We start from the raw sequence: 26,622 nt of genomic DNA, 5'->3' as shown, positions 1-26,622 counted from the left end.
TTTTTTTTATCGTTTCTGACCGTCAAGCGCATCGGAAAAATCGGTCATTTTAATTTTATATTACGAAAAAAAATCTAACGTTCAATAAGTTCAGAAAAAACTCTACAAACACCAATTACTAAAACACAATGGTATTGAGTAATAAGTACAATATTTATATGGTAGCACAAAGATGTTCAAGTTTGTGGAACGGTATAATATTGTCTTTGTCCATATTACAGTCGCGATGTCGTTATAAATCATAAGATTCGTGTGTAATAATATAAATACGTTTACTGTAGTATACACTCACGTACATAGTTACCTATGTAATATTATGCAAGCACGATGTGATACGATGATTTTTTTTCGAGATAAAGTCGTGAAAATATGTCAACCTAAAGTAAAAACGCGTGTGCTTTTTGAATATTGTGCATCATCCTGATTGTTATATAAGTTATACATACAAACAAATGTTCTCGATTTGCTGTTAGTACACACTTATAAATAATATATATTATACGAGGAACCTTAAAAATATTTACACGCATGTCGTACGAATGCGTATTACAATCGTACCTAATAGTATATTGACCATAACCACCGATGAGACCATGGTTAAGACCTTGATGGTGGTAACCAGCAGCTGTTCATATAGGCACTGTATATAATATACGATTATCTGAATAATATCGTATTATAATATGCACATACCCTCACGCGATAAATTACATCTATTGAACGAGTGGCCAGACAATTTCGTATCATATTTTCATTATTATTTTTATGATTATTATTATTTATTAGTAGTAGTAATAGTACTAGTGGTAAAAACAACACGACAAATCGCATCAGAAATTCTAAACACCTATTGTATTATTGCAATAAGTTGTAATCTTATTATTTTAATTAACATAATGAAAACTGTAATTTATTGTAACTTGTGCAATTTTCGTAAATGCTGTTGTCTTTATATATAATATTGAAACTTATGAAAATAAACGATGGCGGACCGACGGGAATGCAAGGCATATGCAGTTCTTCTACAATTAAGATAAAAAAATAAATTTTAAAAAAGTAGTAGTAGTAGTAGTAGTAGTAGTAGTAATTGTATTCAAAATACGTATCTGGAATATCTAGTCTGACTGTCTGAGTGTGCGGCTATAAAAAAATCCACTTATTATTACAATAACAGACTACATGTGTTTGGAAAAACCCGATGGAACGACAACCGGAACATAAATTTAATGTATGCCACATACCGGAGTGGTGGTAAGCACCTGTATATTATACCTGTCAGTGGCGCGCTTACACGGTCTCGGGCCCCTAGATCCGGCGCGGCCGTCCGCACCAGGACCGACAACACCGACCGGCTAGCGGCCACGGCCTCGCCTCCCTCTGCTCGCGTTGATTCGAGTGCGCAAAACAGATATTTCGAGCCAGCGGAGACACGCGACGCCGCCCGTTCGTATTACAAGATCATCGAGCATACGTGATCCGGCCACCCGACGCGTATCAGTCTCCACAAACTTCTGGCGCGGCACGGTCGTCGTAGCGCGCAGAGATCAATAATCATAACATTATTATCGGCAGTATCGATTCGCATATTTTATATCACGCAACGTACTTTTTACGAAGTGCCGTTCAGTGTTTGCACTCAATATTTTTTTTACAAATATAAACGTGTCGAGCTCGCAAGTCGGTAATTGCACACGAAATTGCGAGCTATGAAAACGTTACTATGGTGCTGCTGTTGGACGCTGATGTTCGCGTCGATGTTGTGGCCATCCCTGTCCACGCCAACGACGACGAACAGCTCGGCCGCGGAACAGGATCGACGACAATTGCACGACGTCGGAACATCTCAAAACTCCACGGCCATTAAGGCCTCATCCTCGGTGGACGATGACGATAATAGCAGTCGGGCCTCTGACTCGGGAGAGTTGATCGGTGGTGACCGCGGTGAAGATGACGGCGGCGGAGGTGTCATCAGCGCCGACGAAAACGCCGCCGACGGCCGGGTGGCCGAACTCTACGAGGACCTCGAGGATTCGGTGACGTTCGACAACTCGGACGGCCACGGTCACGATGGCGGTGCGTCAGTCAATGACGCTACCGCGGATCACCAGCCGCTGACCAACGTAGACGGACCGGTGCCGGCCGCAGCCGACGGGGGCGAATCGTCCGCGTCCGCCGAGGAGTACGACGCAGCCGCGGAAGACGCATCGCCCGCCGGCAGTAGCCCCGTCGGCCACGCGCTGCAGCGGTCGGTCAAATATCCAGAATACGTACGGTCGTCTAGCTACCGACGAGGGTGGCCAGGTGGCAACGTCACCAGGCCCGAAGAGGTGTTCCGATTCTGGGACCCGTACGAGTTGACGGCCACGCCTGCCGTGTCACCCCAGTGCGCCGAGCACGTGCAACTCTATCAGGCGGCCCTGCGCAACGGCAAAATGTGGGCGTTCAAAAGTGAGTCTGTTGCCAATTTATTACAACTTATTGCAACTTAATACCAACTACGTAATACATATACTATTCTTTAATCGGACCCATAGTCGTATAGACTATAGAGTACCTATAATAATAGATCAGACTAAATTATTTCAATTTTCGATTGTCCACTCCCCACAAGTAGCTATACTGAGATTCAAAGATGTTATGCAATTTGTTATTGATTTTTTTTTTTTTTGTCTTAAATCCCAATTAAAACTGTTTAAATTTAGTAAGCGACGGGGGAGAGCTGTTATGCTCTCTTTCAAAATAAAAAGTAAAATGTACTTATTACGGTCTCTTACGTGAGTGTTAAAAATTATTTCGGCTTTTCAGACGAATTTAAAAGGTTCTTTTAGTTTCAATGTTAGGACAAATTTATCTATTTTCAAACTTACTGAAAACGGAAATAACGACAGTCTTTTGTTGGAAATATTGTTTTTTTTTTACGTTTGATATAAATATGGGTGAGGCGTCCTCTTATAATATTTGAACGTAAGCGTTACATCAGTAAAGTAATCAATGGTTTACTTATGATAAGATATTGTTAACAACAATAATCAAACAAGAAAATCATTCACTCGAACCAACAAATTACTATCGAGTATAATTACGTATAATGATGTACGGTAATAAATATGTATTAGTTTTATGAACCTATGTGCGGTCGTAAAATTTAGTTTTTTTTCCAAATGCATACTATTGCTCTTTATTCTAAATACACGATTTCATCGAAAGATATAAAAATAATAATTTTAAATTTTTTAGCATTATTTTTCGCAATTTTTAAAATATCTCAATTATGGTATAACTTTTTTCTCGTGACTTATGAAATTATGACATATAAATTATAATTTATAACTATTATGAGGAATTAAGTACCTACATCACGTTCTGAAAATGTTTGAAAGATTATAAAATATACTAAATACGTATTTATATTACAAATTATTACTAAAATAATGGTATACAAAAATAAAAATATATAGCCATCCTATTCGAAACTTATTTATAATTTTTATTTTAATTCTTAATTTAACTATATAGTAGAAAGTTTTTAATCACATAAATATTTATAAAACTTAATGAACCTATCACATGTTTGATAGAAAGTTTTAGGACTTTATATAATACTAAACTTTAATGAGCCTTTATTGTCGTTTACATAAGTCTAGATTAAGATTAAAAAAAGTATAAATCTGTTGTGAACAATTAAAATATTTTATTAAATATTTTTTTTTAATTTAGTTGGCATCTACTTTTGTTTTAAATAATATAAAATAGATTTTCTGTTTCTAAACTTTAAAATGATTTTTATCTACCCAAGGTTGATAATAGTAAATGTTAAGTAAGTATTTCAAATTTCCATATCTATAGATAAAAATGTTTTTTTAGTTATTCTTCTACTAATTATATTTAACTGTTTTATATAATATGTTTTTATTCAATATGTGCTCAAGTATACATCTAAGTATTGTAGGTACATCTTTTGTCGAAACTTTGGTTGGAAATGTTTACCTTAATAAAACATGAAAAACTAAATATAAAAACTACAATGTGATAAAAACAATCATTGAATTAAATGAATATTTGTCATCGAAACTATTTTATAAGTAGTTTAGCAGTTACTATATAATAACTAAAATAATTTAACAATTATAAAAAATTATAATAGAACGACAATTGCATTTGTATAAAAAGGGTAAAAACCTTTTTTTTTTATGGACTAAATTGTTTCAATAAGAAAAGCTCATATTATTTGAAAGTTGAAAACAATTTAAACGTTTAACGCTAGACTTGCGAACCATGATTAGAACACTGAACTTTAGGGGATAAATTTCTCGTATAAATCGAAGAAAATAAAACCACAATAAATAATCGAAAAATGTTATATAAATTTTAAAACATTTGTATTTATGTGTTTTTTATTGTTATTCTGTCGCCTTGGCTGAATTAACACACTAGCTTTTTCCGCGTTCATCAAACAAGATGAGTGACCTGAAATAATACAAAGTCATATTAAAATTAATCTATACTTCTATATAATTTATGTAGTGTTAAAGATAGAGGAAACAATATAATAATAAATGGTTAACAGCTGCAATGGTATACAATATACATTTATTTTAAAGGTTCGTAAGTAGTCATTACTGCAAACTCATATATTATAATTATAAGGATCGTTTAGTGAAAGAGCGAAGTACTTCACCCCCCCCCCCCCCCCCACCACCACCACCACCACCACCACCTAAAACAATCATATCGAGTTCAATCACTTCAATAGACACTGATTTATTCTAGTCCATAAAGTAGCACTTATTTTGTTTTTTCAATTATACCAAAAAATATATATTTAGACGTTTAGGTCATCGGCCATTGCGACTTTATGTAATATTATTATAGGTCACTATAATCGCACAATACAAAAATATGATATGTATAATTCAATCGGATCTCTAATGACAAAATAATAGATTGGATAATATTATCATTGTCCAACTATTGTGTCATAGCCATATGGATGCATAATATGATATTTGGAATCTCAGATGAAGTCGAATACGTATGGCTAATATACAATATTTAACAAGTCAATTTTAAAGTTCTTGAAAATTTCGATATGATGAAAACTCTCCAAACGTTAGAAGTTTGTTTTTCTGCAAAAGATTTAAAATAATCACGTTGAAATGTATACTATTTACTAAAAATACTTTATTATAATTTATAGAGTCCGACATCTGTCAGCTATAATATTTAATAATTTGTATAAAACGTTATACATGTATACATTTTAGAAATTATAATTATAAATTGCTGTATAAACTGATAATTAAATTCTTCGCTTTAATTTGAGTATATGACCGCCACTTGGGTAAAATTATGATAAGAGGTTTAAAACGTCCATAAAAATAGTTGCCTATCTGTATATATAAGAAAAACTTAACCCCTGAACGGACTTAAGGGACTATGAGAACTTCTTGGCCCCCGTTTCGATTTGAACATAAAGGATAGTATTGTAATTTTTAGATAGATATCAGCAAAACAAATGTGGCCTAGACAAACAAATAATAAGGCCTCGTATTTTTATTTCTCAAGCCTTTCCTCCCCCTCCTAAAATATACACGGTATCATAACATACGCGTCATCTGGTCGGAAATCACATGCTACAAAGCAGTGATGTCATCGTCTCGTCTATTGGTTGTGACGTCATAGAACTGCAAAAGTGTGTGCTAGCGATGTGTCGGAAAATCTAAAACGAATTGAAAACAAAACAAAAACAAAAAAAATACAGAAAAACAAAAACAAACTCCGCTTTTAATCGTGAATATTGTAATAAGATATATAGGTATAATACGAGTGTATTATGGAAACGACTTCGCTGAAACCGATCACAATTTAACACTTATAATAGTACTATTGAATGTGACCGTCCGCGACCCGTCGCCGTGGGTAATTCGATTTTCGTGGGTCGGACGGGTTGGGAAATCGAAAGTGTGGCCAATTAACAAGGACCCAATTTTATTTCAAATGGCGCGTGTCACAGTCGTCATCACGGTCAGTGCGTATAATACGTACTTATATATAACTCTTTTTTTTTGTGCTGTGCAGCGGCGCCATTGCATATAGGTAGGTACGTATATTCGACGCGAATCGAACGCGATTCGACATACGATTAAATATAGGCACTATAGGTAAATTATATTATAAGACAATATATAATGTTATAGGTAATATGTAGTTATTAATAGTAATATACTAATATTGTATTATTATATATCGCATAATATACCGAGTTACCTATTTAACGTACGACACTCGTTGTTTTAAAAACTATCAACGTTTTTGAAAATATTTTTTTGTTTTACACGATCTCAAGTCGTTAAAATACAAATTTCCTAGTAAATAAGGTTTTTAACTATTTTTACTACTTTTTTCTAATCAAAACATTCGTTTTTAATTCCTCATTCTAAAGCAAAATATATTATTTGTATAGTACCTATACTTAGATATTACATAAAAATCAAATCTTTAACAAGTGTGTATCTTATGAGTTATAAGTATTTAATGTAATAATAATAATAAAGCGTATTTATATGCTAAATAATAATATACTTGAAGGTATTAATCATTTATGTTCCTTTAAATTATAATATGTTTTAAAAATTTGACAGTCTCAAATACTCAAATTATTACTATTTTTTTATTTTAAGCTCCAGGCCATTTTCTTTGATTATTAATGGGATATAAGTCCTACGCCCATTAGATATTTAAATATTTCGATCTCCAGTAGTTTGACTAATGCATACGTACAAACAGTGGGTACATTACTAGCTATTTTGGTTTTTGACTTAAATTTACAACACGGAAATTAATTATTTTGCCAGAAAGCTGTAATGAATAATTTTTGATGACATCAAATACCTACCCTGATATCAATAATATAATAAATGCGGTTGAAGATTAATAATTTCATATCGAATTCAAAATTACGAAATAACATTCAATTTGTGTGTAACGAGTAAAAAACGATTTTTTGAATATTTTTAACGTATAATTACAAATTATAGGTATCTTATATCTATAATTCATATATACATTGTACCTACATGGCTAAATACCATTATTATCATACTATATAAATTCTGAGCTTTTATTGCATATTTCTCATTGGCCTATATGGCTATATGAAAGTAATCAAGAAGCCAATTTATCAAAATTCTATAACCTACTTCAGATCACATGTATTACACCGTAGAAATGTCAGACAATATACTTGACATCATAACACAGGAATTCTTCATGACGTTCACTGACCACAGTGCAGCCAGCACTCATCGTGCCAGAAGAATAACATTACGTAATCTGTATAAGCAAAACGTTTCCGAGTATAAACATCGTTCGAAAAGCTTTCTTTTGAACATCACCGTTCACGGATATGAATAAAGTGAGTAAATTTATAACTCACGTCCGAGACGGTGATGAAACCGTCGGCCTCATATATAATATTGGTTTGTATTGGTTTTGTTGGTATATATAATATTTTAAATACATCACATTATATTATACATATAGGTACTACCTCCCACGTGTTGACGTACCGTGTAATAATGTCTTTTATTGTATAGTAAAAACCCTTGTAAAAACACTCCGCATAACGTATAGCAGCTATATAGCGGTTCCAAAACTCTTTTTTACGCAGTGTCCTTTTTTGGACCAAACATAGCCACAGCGTCCTGCTGTGAATACCTTGAAAGACTGGACAAACGAATTTTTGAAGAAAAAAATATCTATATATATTAAATTATTCATTTTGAACCGTGGACCGTGGTGCCCTCAGAAAGTGCTCGCGGTGCACAATTTGGGAACCACGGCGAGTCGTGTAGGTATATAATATATATATATATATATATATATATATATATATATATATGTATACACAGTCGTATCTACCTATATAATATATTCCATTGTGTTTGTTCACGTATAGCGTTTTAAAATCTAATATTATGCATATTCGGTTGACGGTTGTAGGAAGGTAATATGTATTACTATCGAGGTGGCCATAATAATAGGCCCTTAAAAAACCGATCCACCATTATGATAATACATTGATCACGATCGAATAATACGCGTTTATACGTCTGATGATCTACCGCGAAATACGTATCGGACTATAAAAATCACGACGGGAGAAAGTGAAAAATGTATAATAGTACCAACTCGTCACGAAAATAATACTCGACTCGGGCACATCAATTTTACCTAGGAGCAACGTGTGCGCTACGTTTATTCGTTTGTACACAGTATTATTATACAACGAGATTATAGACACAAAGAGACGATTATTTCATTATTAATTATTAAACAATACACGAACAATAACAATATCATACACAATAATTAAATATTATGCGTATTATATCATTATCGTGTGTCGCCGCGAGCAACCATGCAGTACGTACAACAGACAAAACACGGTTTCCTATAATTATTTATTTGTGAATGTTACAATACAGTTTGTACACGAGACTAAACAACCTTGAACTTGACTCCCAACGCATGACGTTACGCAACGGAAGCCCGTATACAATTTCAGCGAGTTTTCGTACTGGTTCCTTTGCTTGTTTGCGTGTTTAAAACGCAACATTGCTGTTGATTTGAAAAAAAGGTTTTTTATTTGCCGATAATACCTTAACGGAAAAAATCATAATATTATTATCATCGAATCGGCGTTTTTCGTTTTTCCGTTGGCCGCGTTTGGTCTAATTTATATTATTATTATGTATGAACGAACCGATAAGATCTGCTACGACGCGCGACGCCCGCACGTGGTCTTTGCGACTATATATTATATCGTACGACGTATTTACATTATTAACGCATTGATCGATTGATCAATCAACAATATTTTAACTACTGAATAATCGATATACTTCCCGACTTCCCGTGACTGTCGGTAAACAATGTTTTTTTTGATTGGATGTCGATTTAATAAATGTGTAGTAACAATATTATAATAATGAAACACTAAAACGATTACCGACCAACTAACCAAGATCGTTGTTGAAACACCGCCCAATATTATGGGACCTATACGAAAAATAATCAACCACTATTTTTTTATTTTTTTTTATTTTTTTTATCGCATACTGCACGCTGCCTGCAGTGGTTCAGTGATTGAAAGAGGGGGTAGCAAGGGGGCAAATACCTTATTCTTTACAAAAAATATTTATGCATACCTACTCCCTTATATTCTTCTTCTTCTTCTCAGCTTACCGGTCCGTTGAGGACCATTGCTGCCTTCAAGAGATCTCGCCATCTCTCTCTGTTAAAATTACTAACTATATTAATATTTTTTTTTTTAGTTAACTGTCGTTTAATTGTAAACTCGATTCATCTGGAACGTTAAACGAATGTATTTTTATACATTATCCTTTTGAGTTTTGATGTATATATTCTATTTGTCTTTTTATTATAAGTGTTTTTATTTTTCATCCATAAAATTTAAGAGTACTAATTACTCTTAAATAATTACTCGGTTCTTAAAATTAAAACTATAATAGGTACTGCCCATTAATTCTCAAAGTCGCATTATTAATAGAAACTAGAGTTACAACAAAATAACCGTAATAAATTTAGGTTTAAAACTACCAAGTCGTAAAAATCAATGTTTATCGCAACATTCTAGGACCTGGTGACGAATTATTATAGGAAAGTCCATATGTGAACTATCCTTCTGATTATAATTAACTATAACGTATTATATCTGTGGTTATTTTATAATCTGCAGGAGGGACTAACTATATACCTACAACTTTTGGTAGTTAAGGGACTTAGGGCAGTTCATGTTAAAAAAACAAATACGGCAGCAATCTTATAAATTCCCAAGATTATAATTTTTATTATTTACTCAATTAACAACAGATTGTTTTAGTAAAAACATATTATTATCTATCTATTACATTAATAAAACGTGAGGTCTTAAATGTCTTAAGACAGCTATATCTGAAATTCAGAAGTTCTACCAAACCGATTTGCATGATTTTCTTTTTTTAAATGCAATTTTTCAGTGTGTAAATAAGTCATTAAAAGAGAAAATTCCAAAAAGTTAATAGTTAATTAAATAGTTGTTGAAAGTTTAATGTTGGCCGTATTGTTATATGGTGACGTATGTTGCTACCACCGGCATAATCCCCACACTATTCCTACTACTGCTACATCGTTGTCGTTATAACTTATCGAGTCATATTATTGTTGTCGATATCGCTTTTCGTTATTGTTATGTTTACGACGACAATACCTACCCAACTACACGATTGACGCCTGACAGCAAGTCAGCAATCGACACACTGACAGGTCGCGCACCATTTTTTGTACAAATTTGGACTTTAGTTTAGACTTATGATCAGTGTTAACAAGTTAGTGCCCCGAGTTGGATGTTTTGATTTTTTACATAATGATAATTATAATCGAAACAAACATACAGATACAATACAATATAGTAAGTGCGAAAATTGCTTTTCCTATTGCACTTTGAATGTGAGAACAACTAAAGGACATTTTAATTTATGTTTTGTATACTTACAACCGGGAGCGACGGGTCATTCAGCTATTAAAACAATATTATTCGAATAAAATTGTTTCCAGAAATGGTTATAGGTGCATTATGCAATGTCTAAAATTAAAATAATAAAGCTCACAACCTTAAGTGTACATGCAAATATACAATTAATAAATAATTATAGGTTCACCCATTAACACGCATGATAAATAAATTAATGCATGCGCAGATAATTTATTCGAGTTACGCCAAGCCATGTACCTACCTAATAGTCATCATAATCTCATAAAACTTTCAGAACTTATTTCAGTATATTTAATGTTTTAGTAAAAAAAATATTCATCAAGATATTCAATGATCATTTAGGTAGTTGTTGGTTTTTATGTTTAAACATGAAACTGCAGATAGAGAAATACCAGTGTAAATAGTTACCTATAACAAAACATTATTGGTACTATAGTATTATTGAATAAATGCTTGTATGTTATACCAATTAACCATTTATATATTAAATAATACATGTTTAATCTACAAAGGTATTTATTTTTTTTATCGTTTTATACCATTATTTAAGATATAGGTACTATAGCATATTATCTAAAATCGTGGCTTACCTATACTTTATAGTTTAATTATTGCTTAATTTATTAGACAAAAAAAGTCGATCGGAGCAGCTACTTTTTTAAGGGCACCTGCATACTATGGAATGGATTTCGAATAATTATTACCTACCTTAAGAGTACACTTTATTTTGTTATACATATATTTCCCTGGATAATATTTCAATGGGCGTAAATAAATTTCGCCTGTAGATTTTTTCAGCCTTCAAATATGAAAATTAACTCCATCAATACTAAATTAATATGAATTCAGTTAAAAAAATCAAATTTGTGTGTACAATTTATACTATATTTAAATATACATAAAAATATGTTATGTTATGTTATATCCATATCTTTTAAAATACATTTTTTGCTCATTGTTTCATGTATTATATTAACGTATTAACATTTATCACATTACCGTATATAAATTATGAATTATGATTAATAAATAATACTAGTACATGCTAAGTAATGTAATATCTTAATAGTTTAGAACGGTCATACTTTTTATCATAACAATTATTATTGTATTGTCAGTTGTCGCGACGGCATCAGAAGTGCCTACCCACCTAGCAGTAATATTATAGCATTCTGGAAATATTATATTTTTTTAAGCCGTGATCGCTTGTTGGCGTTTTTAGACTTACCTAATATTCTAATTAACTCTGAGAGTGGTAGGATACTGGTGACAGAGTGTTGTGTTTATTTAATTGTGATTTTATGCTAATATAACTACTCTTAATTAAATGATAACTGTGCGTATTATTTAGTGCCCTCCTAACTATAATAGAGATTAAGTAAATCTTAATTGGTATCTAAAGTTTAATTTAGGTATAACTAATTTGTATTAATTGATTAGAATTGGTTTTAACTTTTTAGAACTAAATATATCTTTAAATTATAAAAAAAACTTAAGCCTACTTTAAGAACTTTTTAATGTAGTCTCAAACCTTAAGTTCCCCAAATACGAAAATTATTTATTTATTTATTATATGATAATATTTAAGCGTAAAATGATGTAAATAGACATCATCTCCAATATTATCATTATTATTTTAACCCCACGTTAATATTAATTAAATTAAATAATTTTTTTTTTTTACATATTATATATAGTGTCAGATGCTAGTGGACATTACAGCAGTGGTTATTTCTGGGGAAATACGTTCTGGTTAGGATCGAAAAGTTTGTGTACAGAAATATCAGAATATGATGAAGAGCTACCTTTCAAACTAGGATTCAATATAATAAAAACATACATCGCCTTGAAAGCGCCTATTAATTATACGGTAAATATGATTTTACTTAATTAACATAATATAAATATGTAACACTATATTTCAAATTAATTTTATATACCTACCTAAATAACGCCTATAATTTAGATGCAATAGTATACCTATGATTATTATTTTGCAATCAATAGTAATAACCACTAATCAAATATAAGATTATATATTATATATATACAGCGAGTGTCTTCAGCCTACGGTTAAGCTGATTGATGTGTTTTGAAAATATATTAGTGTTTATTGTTTTCAATATATTAATTAGGTACTAAAAACAATTTTTAATTCAGCCGCGATATCGTATAGCGAGTATCAGATATTTGACCCATTTTAAGAAAGGTTGAAGAAAAATTATTATTTCATCTTATAAATGTTTTTCTTTAAGTATAAGTTATAGTATAATACCTAGATTATACAATATAGCAGAAGTCTCCACAAAGAAAAAAATATAATGGATGAAACAGTAATTTGTATACATTATTAAAAGAAAGTTTTTTTTTCATTCATAAATATTCCACATTACAGTTAATTAGTTTAAACTTTACCCATTGCTTATATAATTGTCTTATAATATGTGTTTTGGTAAACAGGAGAGGTATCAGCACTTGGGTTTGTGTTTGCCTTACTCGTGTTCCAAAGAAGACGTGGACGAGATGGTCAATCAGACTCTGCATCAGGACATCCCAGAAAGAGATGTAAAAGTCGCCAAAGTGAAATCACCTCACGATCACTACGACTTGTTTGGTGACAGAGTTTTCTGGCTCCTCGTGTAAGTGTCCACCGCGTAACTCAACCATCGATTGCATTGTGTTTAAACTGTTTAAACCGCGATATTTTCCCATTTACAGAATAATATCCGCCACAACCACGGTATTCCTGATATTGGGCACAAGCTTGGACATGTATTTAGAAAAAAACGACCGTAACAAAATGAACGGGTTCATGTATGACAATTACAGGTACGCTGTAAGCAGTGCCAAATTAGAACCGCTTTCCGAACATTCCAAAATAGATTTAGAGTCTGGTAAGCTTGGATTTTCAAATATTTAAATAATTTGTGTTTTATTCGAACGTGTTTCTATGTCATGCAGCATCTTCGAAGAGCTCTGAGACGTTGTCTAAAACCGAACCGATGACTTGTAAGTGTATATTCCGAAAGTCGTCACCACAGAGTACCTATAATTTGATCATAATGATTTAATCGCGTTTGCAGGTACAGCCGTGAATATGTTACTTGCATTTTCAGTGCTAAGAAACTTTAGACAAATATGCGATAAGTCGATTGGCGAAGACACGATATCCACGGTTCACGGTCTCCGATCATTGAGCATGGTATGGATCGTTTTGGGCCATGTTTGCATTGTTTCATTTAAATACTCGGGTAATTATCATCACTTGTAATCATACTTTGTATAGGTCATCACTCGTCGTCTCATCACGATCTAAAAACGTTAACGAAAGTTAGATATGTATCATACAATAAATATTTGTTTTAGACAATATGGAATTCCGTACCACTGCCGAACGGCATTTGTTGTTTCAATTGATCAACAAAGCGACGTATTCGGTAGACACTTTCTTCTTCATCAGGTAAATGCAGTGTTATTAAATATTTAAATACACTTTTGTTCGTACTTATGGAATAATTTTTATTCTAAATGTTTAATTTAATTTTATTTTTTTGGTAATAATCATCAATATTACTAAAATGGTACAATTTAACGATAACTTTAAAAATATAAAATAATAATAAAAGTATTTCAAATAAGTACTTGTAAAAACCAGTGTATTTACAAAATAACAAATGTTTTTTCTTGTGTTTATAGCGGACTTTTGGTTTCATTTCTCTACTTCAGGACCACGGCAAAAGTGGACGTTAACAAACTGACCAAAACCACAGGTTTTTTGTCTAATTTTATCGAATTCATAGGACTTCTGGTTTACCGATTCTGCAGGTTAATAGCGCGTACAAAATTACTTGCAGACTGCAATTATTTGTTATTCGATTAATTAATATTAAAATGTCCAAATGTTTATACTCAGACTTACCGCACCATATTTCTTCGCGTTGGGCGTCGTACAGCTGACAATGAAATGGTTCCATTACAATTCCGTTTTCGATCCTCCGACAGACGACCACTTAAATTGCCCGAAATATTGGTGGAGAAATCTGCTGTACATCAATACTCTGTTCCCCGTTCAAGATATGGTGAGTTAAAATCCACCATCTACCTAGTAAAATGCTTAATTGCGATTTTCTGACGTGACTATAATATATTACCGTATTTTGTTAAAGTGCATGCTCTGGAGTTGGTACTTGGCAGATGACACACAGTTCTACATACTTGGTGTCATTCTTCTCATACTATCTGTTCGGTGAGATTTCAAATGATTAATATTATTAAACATAAGCAACCAAAGATAATGTAATAATATTTGTGACAGACTATTTATACAGGTATATTGGTATATACATTGTGTATATATATATATATATATATATTTATTTACGGTACTTCGTTGCAACTCTAGGAATTGAGAAATTGAAGTTTATTATTTTAACTAAATAAAATAGTAGTTATAGATTTTTGAATGATAAACATTAATATCTTAGTCCATTTAAATAGGTAATTTTGCATTGCCAATCTCCAACATTATAGATAATAATATTGATAAAAAATAATATAATATCATCATTAGTAGATCTTGTACCCACCTAACGAGTTACGATACTTCGAGTTTTAAATGCTATAATATTGAACACATTACCATAATATTGAACAGCCGTTTCCAATGAGTAAAACTTTTTTTATTCAGTGAAAATAAAAATGGGTAAAATCATATAGGTACTCCCTACTCGAAATAAGAACCAATAAAATAACACTTAAATTGAAATCTCGGAATAGAGATTGGAAAGAAAACCAATTAAAAGTCAAGTTAGGTGCAAGTCATTATCATCTAAATACAAATTTTTTCAATAAAATAATAGATTTTTTGAGATTTTCCATTTCAAGTAGGACGTTTTATACGTGTATCATATATTATAATCATATCACAAAAAGAACCTTCAATTGATTTTTGACCAAGATTCCGTTAACAAATCGCCACTATGTCTAACCTTCGCATTTCACTTAAACTTATTGTAAACCTATAATACAGATTATGTAACAAATAGTTATATATTGTATAATGTATGTAACATATATGTTTAAAACTTAAAAGCAACCTTAGTCCTTACTTTTTGTTCCGTGTAGCCATGAGGCCTGCAAATAATGGAAAATATGGTTTTATATAATAAAAATAATTGAATTCCTCTATATATTATAAATTATTACGTATGCATTTATTTTTAAATAATTTAAAAACAATTCAAATTATTTATTAGGAAAGATTCATTTTTATTCGGTTATTTCGAATTGTATGTGAATTTGTATTTAACTTGATAGTTTTTCCCAAGCGGAACCGTTTTTCTGCACTATCTCACGATTACGTATCAACAATACTATTGCTGGTTATACTGTCGGACAGACAGGACATATTTCATAAAACTTTGCATCAATATTTTAATATATTTAAAACTATAATTATTTTAAAAATATCAACATAACACCTCTTAATTAGCGGGTGTGAGTGGAGAGTCCATTTGGTCTATAAGTAAGTTTAAAAGAACCAAAAATACTAAATATCCCACACCAAAATACAATAATACTATAATAACAATACCTCCCGTTATTACGTCAACAAATAGACTGACGCACTGACGAAGAAGCTATCGACGAATATAATATTCTTACATTATTTATATTTTACGACTAAGCTCAAGTTTTCAAAACGCACTGTACCTATTGGCTATTTAGGTATTTCAAGGTATCGGCAGTAATCTTAGTGCTGTGCACGGTCGTCTCGTGGTTCACCACCGGATACATAGCGTACACTAACAAGCACATGCCAAAGTGAGTAATGGATACAATTCAATTTCTTTATATATATTATTACAATATAAAAGCGATTAAAAAAATATGACAAACAATATGCTTTCCGACGACAGCATTGACGACCCGTTGGCGCTATTCGACAAGATCTACGACAAACCGTGGACGAGACTTGGGCCATATTTCGTGGGCATGTCCATCGGATGGCTGCTGTTCAAAACCGAGTGCAAAATCAAGATGAACACGGTAAGAGCGCCCCGGTAGCGTTTTATTTGATTTTCGGTTCGATTACATTATTATCACATTCCCGTTTTAATATTTCTAGTTGTCCGTGATTGCGGGATGGACCATTTCCTCGGCAGTGCTCTGCAGTCTGATATTCGGTCTCCATAAAATGGATCTACATCCGGTCGTTGCCGCCGCTTATTCTTCGTTGAGTCACACTCTGTGGGCCCTTTGCTTATCGTGGATAGTGATCGCTTGCGCCACCGGACACGGGGGTAAGTTACCTTAAATTTCCAACGCATACGTACACACAAATCACGAAAAAAAAACCAAAAGAAAAACAGACCATGAAAATAAAAACCAAAATTTGATATTTTTCTATATTCATTAGATATGTTATAACTTGTTTATTAAAAACTTTAGAATTTAGACCACTAATTCAGCTATAATGCTATATATGGTAGCTGAGCCACCAAGGTGTTCTATCTGTTGAATATTCTTGTAACCAAATTTGTAAATTTTGAATAATTAAAAAAATATATTTTATATTATTTTAAAAATACAAAAAAACTAGATTAACTTTATTAAACTATGTTTTGGTAGTAGGATTTCCGTGTTGGGAAAATTTTGTTTGCATCATTCAATTAACATCTCATATCTTAGGTATATCGTTGTACCTTTATGTATGGCTATAATATGTGTTTAAGTATATATATATATATAATTAATTTCATAAAGGTACTAAAGAGGTATATAACTACCATCAGTGCTCGAATTGGTGGGGAGGGTGCAGAGGGACGGAGCTCCCCTACTATTTTTTTTTTGAGCACCCCTACTATTTTTTTTACTTAGACGGGGGGACGGTACAAACTAATGTCCGAAATAATTTTTATTAAAATATGGATTTTTAATTAATGTCAATTATATAAAAAATTTACTATGTTTCATATCAAAATTATTTTTAAAATAATAGTTTAATAATTTATTATATCTTTTCTACACGGTTTAAGATATACGTCTACCATTAAGATTTAAGATAAAAAAGGCATCTACCTATACGTTATTCATTTTGAAATTCTACTTATTTAGACAGTTAAGATAATACAGACACATGTGCATCATTTTATTGTAGGTATTACCTAGTGGCCAACTACATTGTTATAATGTATCATTATAGTCATTCAACACCGCTAATCTGCTAAAACTTAACTAATATATATTATGTATAACAATTAATAATGATTATATTATCTGATTTACAGGTTACATAAACAAATTACTGTCCTGCAAAATCTTAATACCGTTCAGTCGGACAACCTATTGCGCTTACCTAGTTCATCCAATCATCATTAGGTACGTGGTAATGAAAAGAGACACTCCACTTCACCTGACCGTAGAGACTGTGGTACGTATATTATATATTATAATCTGTAACAGTGGCGGATTTAGCGTCAGGCAAAGTAGGCAGTTGCCTAGGGCGGCAATTTTAGGCCAATATTTTATTGAAAATATACTCTAGGTTTCTTTTTGATTTTCTTATGTACGGTGATTACTTTGAAGGATGGAAAATGAAAATGTTTAATATTTGTATAACATAATATTCTTGTTAATATAATTTCTTCATTATTTTATAATACTAATACATAACAATAAACGTCCAAGTAAATAATCGAACGACTGCCGGAACGTATATTATCTATTATCTAAATACTAACCATAGATTACATATTTCATTATTTTGTTTTTTACTAAGTCGTAATGGGGTGGCAAAAAAAAATTTGTCTAGGGGCGGCAATTGTGTAAATCCGTCTGTGATCTGTAATAAGTGTATAGATCAATAGATGGAAGTGGTTCAAAACTGTACCTACCAACTATATGTAGTTCTAAAGTTAAAATGTATTTTTTACTTGCAAATAGTGTCTTATCAACCTATATTGACTAAACTCAAATATACCTACGCAAGAAACGAGAAGAGTTGTGACATGATTGTAAAGAGGTGGCAAATGGCAATACATTTTTTCAGGGGGGAGGGGGGAGAAGTATCATTTTACCCACTAAGATCTAGCATCTAGCCGATCTAGGTACCTACAGTAGTTATCTAATATCTTTAAATCTTTTAAATTAATAAAAAAAGAATGCAATATATTTAACATACAATTTTTGAATTATAACTTATAAGATGAATACATTGTTTTCCTCAAATCATTACCTACATAAAGTACCATAAGGTATCTATATTTATTTCACACATCTATTAATATAATATATTAATATGTTGACGTATTTTTAACTTAATCAGTTACAAAAATAACCCAATAATATTATTTCATGAGTTATCATTACACGATTATCATCACAAACATTTTTTTTTTAATGAACTTTAGTGTATGTGGGTACATTAATATTAAAGACTTGTGTAGTTGTGCAAAACAAACTACCTATTAAGTTATGGATTCGATGTTGATTAGTAAATATTATTATAACTCTCTCTCATTCTCAATCATAGTTTATAACCCAGTAAAAGGACTTATCTACATAATAGGAATAAGCAATAATAACTGATGATGAGTATAACATAAGTAAGTAACTTACCTCTACTGGAACTTTTCATCTCTATTTGACCACCTACTATAAAGTATACCTAAATACAGATTTGACTTCGTTTGGTTTTCAGGCAATATTGTTCTTGGGGCAAATTGTTGTGTCTTACATTTTTGCGTTCATCTTGTCTATCGCATTCGAGGCACCGATCGTGTCGCTGCTGAAACTCGTATCACCTACCAAACGGAACAACCACTGATCATTTATATTTTCTGTATTTCATTACATTGACATACATGCCTATTATTTTATTTTATTATTGTATTGTATTATATAAACTCGTGACTCGTCCACCGACTCGAAAACGAAATTTTCTCATCTTGTGAACAGATTATAAATATTACACTAATAGTACTTACTACTTATTGTGGCGAGAAAAACAGAGTATTTATAAATTAATTTATAATATTTTTTTTTGTTGATTATTGTTTTAATAACAGAACATATTATTATTATATTGTATGTTAATAATTGTTGTTATACCTATTAATATAAAATCATTTTCGTTTTAAATAATTATATGTTTACGTATTTACCTAAAAATGTTACTGATTATTGAAGTATATTATAACTATTTAGGAATTAGGTTAATAATGTAATATGCAACATCTTTTTTATATTTGTTGTATTTAATTTAATGTAACAAATTAATTATAATTTGACAGTAGATATTTTTAGATATATGATAATGATGCACTGCTTCCTAAAACATTAAATATTGTTATAATTTCATTGTGTATCTGTTTGTAACATTTGAAAAAATATACGTAAAATGTAATTAATATTTTGACTTATTTAATTATTCCTAACATCATAATCTAACCCCAACAGGCTATTATTTTTCAATTATTTTGTAAAACTGTTGATTACAATTAGTAAATTAATTTCTTAGTTCGTGGCATTAAATTATGTATGATATACAGAAGTCACAAATAATCTATTTAACTCTATATTATGTTTAAATGTTAAGAGTGATTTTACTTATTATCAACATTTTAATTTTTTAGCAAGTTATGAGGATTTTAAAATTTAAAAATGTACAATTATCACACGTTTTCCTTGTCATAATTGAAAAAATGGAAAACAAATTTGGATTTGACACGTCCTCCTCTCAAGGCTAATTTTAAGCTATACATAAAAATTAAAATTGTTTCATTTAGTCAATTTTTTTGCTATAAATATTGATGAAATTTCATATGCCACGTTAAAAAAATTTAAAATGCAATACAGGATTCCGCATAAATAGATCATACCCTGTATAAAAGGTATCTACCATATTAATTATAGCAATAAAAAAAATATAATACTAAATATTAAAATAACTTTAGAAATATTATTAACTTAGAATCATTTTCAATGATTTATCAATAAATTCAAATTTAATACAACTAATTGCAGCATCCAGCTGAATGACAAAGTAGGAATGATTTATGGTTTAGAATCTAGTATTTATCAAACAAAATTAAGTCTTATGATAGCATTTAAATAATTATGGTTTAAACTTTGAGGTATTTGAATAAAAGGCTAATTCAATAGTTGGGAAAACTAATTTATCATAATATTACAAGAATTTAAAAATATAATTTTCAACCACTATAAAAACACAAAAGAAAAAAATCAATGATTTAAATGTTTAAAGTAAAATATATTAAAAATTATACTTATACAATACTTTGACCCTCAATGAATTGTATATTCAGTCTTTATTCTATTTTATGAAATGAATACAATACCAATTTTATGACACAAAATGCTATAGATAATTTTATAAATTACCCTTAATTTGTTAATAAAAAAAATTCTTTGATGTTTTTTCTTTAAACTTAAAGGGTTAGTAATTTATATAATATTGAAGAAAAAAAAATTAAATCAAATAACCTTAACTAATAATAAGTAAAAAAAAAAAAGTTTAAAGATCAAAACAATTATTGAAATTATTGAGTTATAAAAAATACACCATATTGTATAAGTCAATATGAATAATATTTATATAGTAAATGAATTGAATTATTAAATGGACATATTTTCCACTAACACATCAGGTTGAGGTGCATGTTCATTTGATTTTATAACATTACTATTTTGAATTCGGAATAAAAGTTCTTCACTTAAAGTATTTTTAGAAGTATCAGACTCTAATAGAGTTTTAATAATCATTTTCTTCAAATCTTTTATTGGAATAGGATCTTTTGGACAGTCCTTAAACACAAGATCCAGTAATGCTGAAATTAAAACGTACTGACATAAGAAAATGTACACAAGTTAAAAGCTTGCTTAAAAAGTTAAAAATGATAAATTAATATTTAGATACTAATTATACTTACATGGACATTTATTAATTTCTTCTTGGCCCCATGGTTGTTCAGCCAGTGCCTGGAACATTTCATATCCAGCTTGCTGTATGTCTAAAAATGGTACGATACATGATGCATGGACAATATTTTTTAATGGATTATCTTTCAATTGTTTGAACCATTTTTTTGTATGTTCAATCATATCATTTCTTGTAGAAAGTTCACCACTCTAAAATACAATGTTTATGTGAGTATAAAAATAAAACCAATAATTTTAAATATTGAGTTAAAGGTAATACAAATTATTAAAGAGAAATTATCTTTAATTTGTACCAAATATTTATAAGGCGGGGAACCATTTTAATGTTCATTTTAGGGAAAACCTAAATTAAATAAAGTATACTGGAAGAACAATTTTATTTATAATAAAGACGCTTATTTTTAACAACAGATTAAAATGCATCTTAATTACTAAATGTGTTGTAAATTTAGAATTTTTTCAAAATATGAATAAGTTGTAATTAAATTTATGAAGATATAATAAATTAAAATTAAAATTCATAACATAAACAACAATTCAATAATACTTTAGGGATTTAGTAAATTATAATAATATATAGAACGAACAAAACCTTGATAACTCGAATTGGTCGGGACAAAATAAAATAATTCTAGTTATCAAAACTTAGAATTATAAAAAACTGTATATAAATATTGAGATGCAGTGAGCATGATGTTCCTTCAAGATATCAAAAAATTTTTCAACAAAGACGTGTGAATTATCACTGTGTCTACTGCAATAATATACAAAGATCTTAATTACCTCTACTTCAATAATCTTTGTGATTGCTTGAATAGCTCCTGCTTTTAATTCAGTTTTGGTACTAGTAGCAATACGATTTAACTCTATGATAAATATACTCCAAACGTCTAATTCCTCTTCACCTGTTTATAATAAATAATTAATTAAAATGTTGAGTAAAAATAATTATAGTTGAATATATATAATACATTTTTAATATTTAAGCTTAACACACTTTACCGTCATAGTTTAATATCATACAAGCTGAATGACTGTCTAACGACATTTTGCACTCCCAAGAAGATGCCAAGGTAGTGATTGCATTTATAGCCACACCTACTAGTGAATCATCCCCTTCTTTTAACACTTCATAAAGTACAACAAACACTTTGGGATATGTAGTTAACATGAAAAGTGGTCTGACTTGAGTAATTTTTATGAAAAACTCCAACACAACTGCACACACATAATTTTTAATATTAATTTATCATATTAAATATATACAGATTATAAAAGTGGTACATACTAGGGTTAAGTATGACAACAGAAGGGTCTACCAATTCTTTTGGATTAGAGCTCAGTAAACGATACAATCCACTTATAATTCCAATAGAATTCAAATAATCAAATCCATATTCAGTGATACTCAAAGGAATTAACATTTGTATAGTAACCATCTGCATCATTATATCTGGGTAGGTGATGTCTTTAACCAAATTGGTAAAGAGACCTTTGGAACTTATTAAAGCTAAAGCATCCACAGATTTAGCCCAATGAATTAAAATCTGTAAAAAAAAAATAATAAGAAAACATTTAAAAAAAACTAATAGTTAAAATAATTTATGAATTTGAAAATACCCAGTAATTATTTAATAACTACAATATGAGTAAGTAACTCACATCATAGACACGTGTACGTATTTTTGCATCAGTTGCCATTATGGTTTGTAATTTTGATAATATTGGAACTGAAGAAAGGGTTTCAACACTTTGAAATCGTTTAAGACATTTTACTGCATTGTATGAAACAGACATATCACTGCTTGTTAAACAGTCGACTATAGTACATGCCAAATCCACTTGGATGTCCACATTATCATCAGTAGCTAACATTTTTTCTAACTAAAAAAAATTGTTTAATTAATAATGCATAGAATAAAGACTAAAATATAATAAACCATATTTTATTGGCAATATTAACCTCTGATAAAATAGTAGATTTAACTGTATCATTTGGATGATGTATAGAACGTTCAATGCTGGCTGAATACTTATTAAATGCTTGATTTGGCTGTAAAATAGATAAAAGTTTCTGGAGCAAGGCACAGCTCATTTCAATTTGTTTTCTATAAAAATGATTGAATAACTGCATTACAATAATTAATATTCAAAATGATTAATCATTTTACTTACTGATCAGTAGTATTCAAGCAATCAAAAATAAGATTTAAATCCATGAGGTTAGCTGATTTTAATAAATCAGAACGGTTCAATTTAGTGAGATAAATGTTGCAGTCAGTCAGTACATCTGCAACATTTGTGTTGTCGATTGATAGTTTGTGCATTGCTAACGCAATTAAATTTGTATCAACTAAAACATAATACATCAAAATTATATTAAATGTTATGTTTATAATATATTATGATTATTTATGTAAATTTATTAAAAACTAAAAATAAACTTGATCATTTTTAATTTTTTTTTTTAATGTTAGGTTAGAATAAAAGGTCTATGAACCATTTCTTTTTTAGTCTATGTGTTGTATTAGGTACCTTAATAGAGGATAAATTTAAAATCACTGTAGTTGGTGAGTGGTTAAGTGTTTGTATTTGAACCCAAAATGAGTATTAGAAACTATATTATTTTGGATTGAAATAGGGTAAATTCATTAAAGAATGATTTTTCCCAGTATTTTGGAAAAGGTTATTGGACAATATGATAAATAGCACATAGGAGGTTTATTTGGTTTTAAAATTGGGACTATAATATTCAATTTTTTTCAGAATGCAGGGAAATACAAGTCTCATTAAAGTAATGTAGATATGATTTAAGAATAATATTGGTTTTTCAGGATACGAAAGGTTATTAAGTCGTTGCCAGATGCTTTTTTTGATTGGTAATTTATAAAATAATAAATATTATCTCTGAAGAAAATCGGAAAAGGTTGATTAATTACATTTTCTTTAGTTGGGGAATTTTCTTAGTCATATTTTATACCAGTGTAGGGCTCAGTTATTTTCTAGAGATGTACTTTTCAGGTTGACTTCATAATTATTATATATGGCATTATATGGCAAGAGTATAATCATTATCACTAACACGGCATAATTTGGCAGCGATTTAAAAAATTGATTGTATTTATGCAAATTGAATTTTTCTGTGTTCAAGAGATACACAATAAATGATTGTCATTTGTCTTAATGTTGTGTTAATTAATTGATTAAGTGTTTATTTTTTCACTAGGATTCTTGTTCTTTGCCATTGGTTTTGGGCTTTTTCTTTTTTTTCTGAGGAATTGTTGAATTTAGTGGGAAGGTTTGTTTTATATGGTTTAGTGGCTGAAAATTCTGGGGATGATTCTAATACCTTTTTTTGATTATTTTTGTAACATTGATAAATTAATTTTTGATTCTAATGTTTAAATGAAAACCAGTTTATTAGACCAAGTTTTAGAATGGAATAATATTTCAATTAAGTTTATACAGTATTGTAGAGTGGTCATATTATGAAAGAATATTTGAGTTTTCAATATGGGAATATTTTAGGTGGATACAACTTTTTTTCCTGACCAATTTAGTGCAACCAATTTTACAAAACCAATATTCTTAATTTTTTTTTATATACAATCATAAGTGCATCCATTACAACATATCAATGGTTCTTCAATTTTCCTTGTAGAGAAAAATATTGAGTTGGATGTTACATTTTGTATATTATTAATTGTAGTGATCAATGATCATGTAATCAATTAATTGCTTAATACTTGAATTTGAAGCTAAGAGTGATAATGGTTTAACATATATTTATACATATAGGGAGAGATAGGTGATACACCTATCTAACCTAACCATCCCAAACAAATATAATATAACTTAAGTTTTAACCTTAATACTTTTATTATACATGATTGCTATATAATAATATTGTCATAATAATATCTACTGCTTAACATCTTAGAGATATTTTAAAGGGCCCTTGTGAGATATGTAGATATTTTTTGCCATTTTTAATCCATGTAATTTTCCAAAATAATTTTTGATAAAATAAACTCTGGCAAACAAGCAAATGGCTATACATTTAAAGGTCACGAAAAGTGTAGATCAATTACTTAATAAAAACAATTAACAATACAACCAGATGACTTTAAACAGATGAAACCTGGTTCTAACTACATTGCTTCAAATTGTATTCCATATAATGCTAAATATTAAACAATTAACAAAATTTAGGGACATTACCTACAAGTTAAATATAATATTCAACTCTACAATCTACATGTACTTAATTAAGTGAGAACTAGGTTGAACAAGTTAACTAGTCTGGTTGCTACCAAGTAAAGTTAAGCCAGTGATGAAGGAGTCCTGATTCTTATTATTTACATACTAGGCATTAAAATAGATACTTAACAAAAACACATCCTCCTGGGAGCCAGATCTACAAAAATAGTTGACTCAGATAATGCATGATAGAAACAACATAATATTTAGCACATTAAGTATTATTATTTATTAAGTATAAAGCCTAGAATTGTATGTATAAGTATAAATCAATAATAACTAACGAGTATGAGTATTGTTACCGTCGACCGGAGCTAGATCCACAGACATGACTACCGGTTCCGTAATGAGCTTTTGGCGGAATTCGCAAAGTCGACAGATCGAAGCCGAAATCAATGGAACGACGGTCTATGAGCGGACAAAAAATCAGTAAATTATTACTCGGAGAAAATGATTTATAGCGAATAGTAACGAAAATAAATAACGGCTAATAGTGAATACCGTTTAATGGACACTGGTAACTGGTCAGTCAGTAAGTTGTAGACTTGTAGTTGTAGATTATTTAATGAAGACTTAAGCCACAGGGCACATTCAACTTTACTATTCAAGTGACGAGTAACGAGTTAGTCACGTTCGGGTGCCGGGGTGCGCAGTGTTTGTTTTTATTATTGTTTATATTCTTTCTGCGAAATCATTCAGTACAGCACGACCAACATGACAACATATTAAACACTGCAGTCGATCAGTCGATTCAGTCGTCAGTGGCCAGTGGTTACCGGCGATGGGAATTACCACGACGACTCTCAAATCCAAACTCTTTTTACATCAAAATATTAATCAAGCCA

General features: G+C 30.3%; 2 protein-coding genes across 3 annotated transcripts; one reads left to right on the top strand and one right to left on the bottom strand.

Moving 5' to 3' along the window:
• Nucleotides 1-1,417: 1,417 nt before the first annotated feature.
• Nucleotides 1,418-19,965, top strand: LOC107169851 (nose resistant to fluoxetine protein 6). Its single transcript, XM_015519779.2, has 15 exons — nucleotides 1,418-2,448; nucleotides 12,253-12,425; nucleotides 13,016-13,194; nucleotides 13,274-13,449; nucleotides 13,517-13,564; nucleotides 13,639-13,806; nucleotides 13,922-14,015; nucleotides 14,252-14,380; nucleotides 14,469-14,634; nucleotides 14,722-14,801; nucleotides 16,283-16,378; nucleotides 16,474-16,603; nucleotides 16,683-16,857; nucleotides 17,845-17,987; nucleotides 19,257-19,965. The coding sequence occupies exons 1-15, from the start codon at nucleotides 1,707-1,709 to the stop codon at nucleotides 19,380-19,382; spliced, it is 2,625 nt and encodes an 874-aa protein (XP_015375265.2). The 5' UTR covers nucleotides 1,418-1,706; the 3' UTR covers nucleotides 19,383-19,965.
• Nucleotides 19,966-20,807: 842 nt separating this feature from the next.
• On the bottom strand, nucleotides 20,808-26,596 carry LOC107169635 (26S proteasome non-ATPase regulatory subunit 5). 2 transcript variants are annotated; one of them, XM_015519443.2, is made up of 10 exons: nucleotides 26,279-26,596; nucleotides 26,062-26,185; nucleotides 23,693-23,870; nucleotides 23,481-23,625; nucleotides 23,180-23,401; nucleotides 22,806-23,064; nucleotides 22,520-22,735; nucleotides 22,301-22,422; nucleotides 21,508-21,706; nucleotides 20,808-21,405 (listed from the first exon to the last, which is right to left on the bottom strand). In XM_015519443.2, the coding sequence occupies exons 2-10, from the start codon at nucleotides 26,105-26,107 to the stop codon at nucleotides 21,194-21,196; spliced, it is 1,599 nt and encodes a 532-aa protein (XP_015374929.1). In that variant the 5' UTR covers nucleotides 26,108-26,185; nucleotides 26,279-26,596; the 3' UTR covers nucleotides 20,808-21,193. The 2 variants fall into 2 exon arrangements, with proteins under 2 accessions (XP_015374929.1, XP_015374937.1); XM_015519451.2 differs by having other exon boundaries at nucleotides 26,080-26,185; nucleotides 26,279-26,595.
• Between the last annotated feature and the right edge of the window lie 26 nt (nucleotides 26,597-26,622).

The sequence above is a fragment of the Diuraphis noxia genome, unplaced genomic scaffold, assembly GCF_037042655.1.
Source record: "Diuraphis noxia isolate RWA-SAM2 unplaced genomic scaffold, SU_Dnox_SAM2 contig0003, whole genome shotgun sequence".
Taxonomy (NCBI): domain Eukaryota; kingdom Metazoa; phylum Arthropoda; class Insecta; order Hemiptera; family Aphididae; genus Diuraphis; species Diuraphis noxia.
The sequence above is the reverse complement of the archived record's forward strand: the minus strand, read 5'-3'. Positions and strand labels throughout refer to the sequence as shown.

What these genes read in the sequence shown, in the direction of transcription:
- LOC107169851 (XM_015519779.2), top strand. Translation starts at nt 1,707, where the DNA reads ATGAAAACGTTACTATGGTGCTGCTGTTGGACGCTGATGTTCGCGTCG. An exon ending in CTGGTTTACCGATTCTGCAG is followed by an intron (nt 14,381 to 14,468) that starts GTTAATAGCGCG and finishes GTTTATACTCAG; the next exon opens with ACTTACCGCACCATATTTCT. An exon ending in CTTCTCATACTATCTGTTCG is followed by an intron (nt 14,802 to 16,282) that starts GTGAGATTTCAA and finishes TTGGCTATTTAG; the next exon opens with GTATTTCAAGGTATCGGCAG.
- LOC107169635 (XM_015519443.2), bottom strand. Translation starts at nt 26,107, where the DNA reads ATGTCTGTGGATCTAGCTCCGGTCGACGGTAACAATACTCATACTC. An exon ending in CAAAGATTATTGAAGTAGAG is followed by an intron (nt 21,707 to 22,300) that starts GTAATTAAGATC and finishes ATTGTATTTTAG; the next exon opens with AGTGGTGAACTTTCTACAAG. An exon ending in AGAAATTAATAAATGTCCAT is followed by an intron (nt 21,406 to 21,507) that starts GTAAGTATAATT and finishes TTTTAATTTCAG; the next exon opens with CATTACTGGATCTTGTGTTT.